Genomic DNA, 6,000 nt, shown 5'->3' with positions numbered 1-6,000 from the left:
TGTCTGACCAGCAACACGCTCAGCATAATCATGTTTCACATACAATCTGAGAGGGTCCTTTCTGAAAAGACACACCTTCCGTACAGCTGAAGGAGCGCCGCACCGCCGCAGCTCCGAACTCGTTCCCCTGGATGTCAGCTGAGGGCGACAGAGGGAGGTGTGTCCCCCTCTTTCCTGGTTCTCAAGATTTCCCTCAGTCCACAATAAACTTTCATTTTGGAAAGTCGACACATACACACACACACACACACAACCGCGCGGGAGTCATCCTGTCCTGCAACGGTCTCTTTGGAAAAAAAAAGAAAAGAAAGCTGGACAACGTTTCATTTGATATTTATTGTTTTTTTTAGTTTTCTTTTTTTAGAAAACGCGCAAACGGAAGACGGAAAAAATATAGGAAGCGCACAGGTGGAGCTCTCCGGAGCGTCCTTTAAAAAAAACAAAAAAAACAACACAATTGGTGGTCATCTTCTGGAAGGAGACTACAGAGAGAAGAAGTGACAAGACAATGACAGAAAGCAGTATTTACACCGCTGGTTAAGATCGCATTGTTTGATTGTTTTTTTTGCTTGTTTCTTCTTTTTGCTGTTTTGCGCGTTCACTTCCTCGCGCGAACAATCAAGGAACACCTGGGATGGAAACAAGTTGCTCTGATCCTCTGGACTGTAGTAAAAACTCCCAAGGAAGAATGAAGTAACCGCTATGGAGCCGGACAATGCCCCGTACTCCAAACTCAAAAGCACTGGAGTCGGGGGGTAAGTCGATCGATTTTTTTTTTTTTTTAAATCCTAAAACAAGAGCTTTTTCTTTCACGGTTTCTGTGAGTTATTACTCCTTAATGTGCGCGCGAGCGTAGCCTGCGTCTGAATTAGTGTCTATTTGACAAAACATTGTTTAGTCGCTGGTAGCATCGATACAAGTAGTACTATTTTTCCACTTGTTAAAGGGTTTGTTGACGTTTCCACAGAAATAACAACAAAGTTGGAAGTTGTGTTTGAAAAAGCGAGCAGATAATGGAACAGGTGGTGTAGTACTTTTTAATAGGTTGCAGATTAAGCGTATGGAAAGCGTTTCCTCTGCTCTTCACACAGTTCGGTGAAAGCTGGTCTGCTGTGCTGTTCATGAAGTTGTGTCTGTGTAGCTTGTATCATAATGAGCTGCCAAACTATCTGGGACTGGTTTGAGGGAGATGTATGAGAGGAGGAGGCAGTCCTCCCCTCCTCCTCCTCCTTTTCTGACCTCCCTGCTCTGCATCTTCAATCAGCTGGTTGGTCCATGTTCCAATGGGAGGACATCTAAAAGTCACGATGTTGCATCATAAAATCCTTCTGGACTCTTGAGAGACTTGGTCACAAACTGCACTCCCATATTTTTGGTTTCAGTTTAATGTGACAGCAGTGTGACCGAAAGCAAAGGGAGGAAGACTTTTTTGTTGTTGTTGTTGAAAACCTTCAACCAACACTCGGTGTGCCAGTGGTTGACCAGTGCTTCTCTGTGGCTCTGTGGAAAACCACAAATGCAAAAGATTTCCTGCAACTGCTCTCATTACGCCACTTGTCACTGAGCGTGCGCCACTTAAAACAGCACTGCAGTTTCATGTACTGCATTTAACTAAACCATTAGCTGTGATGTGTGAAAACCCAGCATTATCCTGGCGATAGTTTGGATTCACACTCATCTGAGGCAATTTAACACCTTTAGGTCCATATCAGCTCCATGTGTGAGTAATCAACAGCCCCTTTTATCAATTTCTAAAGATATAAATGTCACGAAAAAGTGGGCAATTTGCTGCCTGACGTGGGATAATAAATGCCAGTTTTCATGTGAAAACAGCCTTGATCTAATTCCAGTTGAAGGATTAGATGGTCTTTTGTGTGTCGAGAAAACCTTTTAGATCAATGAAACTCACAAACACAGAAAAGTGCATAGCGAGGCTTTTTGTATCAGATAAAAGTTCAGATGTCAGAGATAAAATGCAGCACATGAAATTAGTTTTTTTTTTTTTTTTTTTTTTTTCAAACTGTCTACGATATATATATATATGTCACTTGGAATCGTAGGTTTTAAGTTAATGCAGTGTTTTTTTTAAGTTTGGCAGCCTTGTGGGAGCGCTCACCGATCCCTCCTGAGCAGGAGCTTATCTGGTCAGGCAGCAAGATAAGACAAAGCTTGTCTTGAAACAGATGTTAGACTCTCTGAACGATCAGCAGCAGCAGGTCTGATTACTGTGATGGATATACAGGAGTTTGAAAATGTCAATTTCATCATTACATCGTGTAACTTTCACTTGTGATATGTTCTGCAACTTATAATGAGATGTTGCTATATTTACTCACTTGATTTATGGGTTGATTAAAAAAAAAATCAGTCCCACTTACTTGTCACAGCTTTAGAAATGCAAACGTTATCTTTCTTTTCTTTGTTTCAAACCAGGATGTTTCTGATCAGATTACGAAAATTAGGGCCCTGGTTACCTTGGATAAGAATATATCACTGCTTTTGGCATTTTCTTGAGCGCAAACAATTAAACATACCCCAACAAAGTTTTCCAAAGTTTGTGGAAGATTTAGGTGCACACATTTGGTGGGTGGTTTGGGGCAAAATGTTGTATTTCATAGTAAAAATATGCAATTTCAAAAACTGGAAAAGCTTGAACAGATTATAAATTAACAACAGCCAAAAAAGCTTCGAGAAAAAAAAACTTGCTGAAGAAGTCCACTGGGCAACAACTACAACATAAGATCTGGGATCTTAGATATTTAGTTAATTATGATGCTTTCCACAATAATTTTGCATTAATTTGGCTTAAGCGATGCTGGAAACTGCTTGTGTGCTGCACCTAAACCTTATAATGGTATGGATAACCTTGTGTGAGAGATTCAGGAATTGTACATTATAAAGATTACGTGCACCTTGACTATCTGCCAAATTCTCTTTTCCCACCTTTTTGTCTTTCTTTTTAGGAGAGTTCTGATTGTTTGGACTATACTTTGCTGGACCTGCTCACTAAGGCTTGCACAAGCACAAGGTAAGCAACTTAAAGGACAGAGAGGGGTTTGAATGTCCATTTTCTTTTTCATGCAAACACATTGTTTAGCAGGTATCACAAAGTGCATCACAAAAAGTGCAGGAAAGTGGAAGTTGAAATTGATGTCTTGGAGGTTACAGTCACAGTCTCAGGTGTCTCTATCATAGTGAGACTATTTAAATACAGAAGGTAAGGTTAGGATTATGTGAACCTAGAATGGATGAAGAAAGTTGAAGTATCCTGTCCCTATTATGCACATACTAGTCCAAGTTATCTCATGTTTATGTATGAGCAAGGCGATCAGCATCCAGCCTGGTCTGCTGGACATTTTTCAGCAGTGCAGTTTGATTTATTAAGTCCAAAACTTTGATTCAGTATGTTTACTATTCCTTGGAAAAAATACCAAGCTGTGATTGCAGACGGGCTGTTCTTTTCCCCCCATTTCCCCTCAAAGTGATTGTTGTGTGCTGAACACTGGATAAGTAGGAAAGTGCAGGTGTCCTTTCAGATTACAGCTTCACATTCATTGCATAGTTCTTGAGAATAAGACGAGAATCTGGAGGAAGTCGAGCATCACATTCAGTTTTCACTGTGTCCCATACTGTCAGAACAAACAAAAACAGCACTACTCTCATTGAACACATATTTTTCAGACATTTATTTTGTTTAAATACATCTTTATTTCATTGGAAATGACCTGCTGCACCTTTCAAAGGATGGAGCAGTTCAGTTCTTGTGTCTCTAAGCCTCTACAAGCCTCATAACTGTCTCTGGTGTCTTAATAAAGGTGTTACATGACCTGTCAGCCGCTCTTCTTAAAGCCTTCCTTGCTCATTTTCTTACTCTGACTCACACTCAGCTGTTACAGCTGATGTCTGTTGCAGTCAGCTCTTTAGATGCAACATACAGCCCCTTATGAGCATGTTGCCTGATTTAGCTGTCAATCAAAATCTGCCAGATGTTCAGTTCAATCAGAACACTTCTCAGTTTCATGCCTTTTGATAAAGTAAGCCGCTTTGCTCTGATAACATTTCCTGGCAATTTCTTTGTGATTGTGCCTTCATCAGATGATATTCTCTTCCTGTGATTACTACTGCGTGTCTGGAGACGCAGATTTTTATATGTGAGGATGTGTTAATTTACAGACTCTCAGATCCTAACAACACTTCAAATTTGTGTTTTGCTTTGACAGGTTTCACTATAGGAGTAGTTTTGCTCGCACATAAACCTGCAGACTGTTCTGGATCATTTGTAAAATATAACTGTTTTGTCAACTCTTAAGTAGAGTGGAAGCCATGCATATAGAGAGTGACTGTGCAATCACAGGCTGCTGTATCGTTTGCTTGCATAATGTTGGTTTCACTCCAGTGTATTAAGAACCCCGCAGGTTTGTTGTACTTCTGCCTTTTCTTTGCATTCATCAGAATTCTGATTCTACATTTTGATATCAGACAGCAGAAGAAATCTTGACTGTGAGTGTGCACAAGCCTAAGTTAAGTCTTGTTGCACATTTCCCACAGCTACACACACATAAATAGCCTCCTCATTTCCTCAGAAGGGTTCCTGATCGAGGTCCACCACAGTACAGTATCCCCTCGAGTAGAGTCTGTCACTTTAGATGTAATACCAACCATCGTCCAGATGACGGCTCATCTGTCAATGCCAGAAATTGAACTGGCCCCTCTGGGGTTACGGGCTGAGCCCCCACTTCTACCTCCACCTTGAAGCCATTTAGGCAAGAAGCAAACCATTTGAATAATACTGATGGTTAGTAATTCCTAACAAAAGACATGCATTCTGGGAATACACTTGTTAATATTAGAAGCTGTGATGTAAGATGGTGTAATACAAATTGAACTGAGACAACTGTTCCAGACCTCTGGTAATATCTGCTGGCCAGTAGAGGCCTTAATGTGCTGAGTTGGAGCCAACAATTTACTCCCTGTTTCCTAAAAACAGCTTTTTTCTTGAGACATCCTCATCTTTCTGTAAACACAGTAGTTCATCTGGTCTTATCTAGTCTTTAAACTATCCATTTGTCTCTACCTGTCTCTAAGATTTTTAGTGTGGAGCAGCTGCAGGAAGCAGCTGAGTCCTCATTGACAGCAAACTAATAGAGGAGATGTGTTGGCTCGAGCTGATGCCTGCTTTCTGAGAAAGGTTTTGTTGTCTGATATACTTGTTTTTTAGCAGTGCTTGTCTCCAGGATTGGTTAGACCCAGTTCCTTGTTATTTTTTTCCAGCTCATCAGGAGGTCACAAAAAGCCTCAGGCAGCTCTTCTACCCGCTTAGATTTAACGCCCTGAAAGTACATCGCACAATGAAAGAACAATTTTGCTTTCCTCATACCGTATTAACAATTCATATCAGTGCTGTATTAGAAATTTGACTGAAGACGGTCTTTGTTCTTGTTGCACTTTCTGTTTGATGTTCCTTTTCCATGTGTGAGTTTTTCAGTCGGGCTAACCTCCCGCTGCCTGCACACACTGAGCAGGGCTTCCCTTCTCCTCATAACAGGACTTGTCTACACTTGCTTCTCTTCCTGCTGAGCCAGAACTTATCATCCAGTAGTTTATTTCAGTCTTGCTCACATTTGTTTTGCATTAGTCTGGAAAAGGATGAATATTTAAAATGTATATGTAAGCTTTCAGTCTTCACTCTGCACGTATCGAGAGGATTAACGCAGCGTGTTTAGGATGTGCTGATTGGTTTGAGATGATAAATTCTTCTTTATTTTCCAACCTGGCTAATCTAAACAACAAAAAACATTTGTTTGACATTACTGATAACTTGCACCACTGCCTAACAATAGATAATAGTATGACAGTGGGAACATTTCCAGTCTGTTTTGATGCTGGAACCAAAAACTGAATTAAACTTTCTAACAGAACTGAGTATTGTTCTTCTGGAGGTAAAATCCAGGTTGAAATAACTTTGGAGCTTGTTTCAGTGGTTCTTGGTTTTTGGGGTTG

At 40.5% G+C, this 6,000-nt stretch overlaps 1 protein-coding gene across 1 annotated transcript in view; it reads left to right on the top strand.

Moving 5' to 3' along the window:
• Nucleotides 1-350: 350 nt before the first annotated feature.
• The window catches only part of col27a1b (collagen, type XXVII, alpha 1b), a 62,479-nt gene continuing 56,829 nt past the window's right edge, over nucleotides 351-6,000 (top strand). Inside the window, exons 1-2 of the mRNA XM_069706471.1 lie at nucleotides 351-755; nucleotides 2,964-3,028. Of these exons, the coding sequence (XP_069562572.1) occupies nucleotides 703-755; nucleotides 2,964-3,028 (118 nt within the window). The 5' untranslated portion in view covers nucleotides 351-702. The remainder of the gene's footprint in view (nucleotides 756-2,963; nucleotides 3,029-6,000) is intronic.

The sequence above is a fragment of the Brachyistius frenatus genome, unplaced genomic scaffold (genome assembly GCF_029030835.1).
Source record: "Brachyistius frenatus isolate BFR_SWC_R1_liver_20210118 unplaced genomic scaffold, ASM2903083v1 Contig_63, whole genome shotgun sequence".
In the NCBI taxonomy this organism is placed as follows: Eukaryota; Metazoa; Chordata; class Actinopteri; family Embiotocidae; genus Brachyistius; species Brachyistius frenatus.
This window is presented reverse-complemented; position numbering and strand designations above follow the sequence as displayed.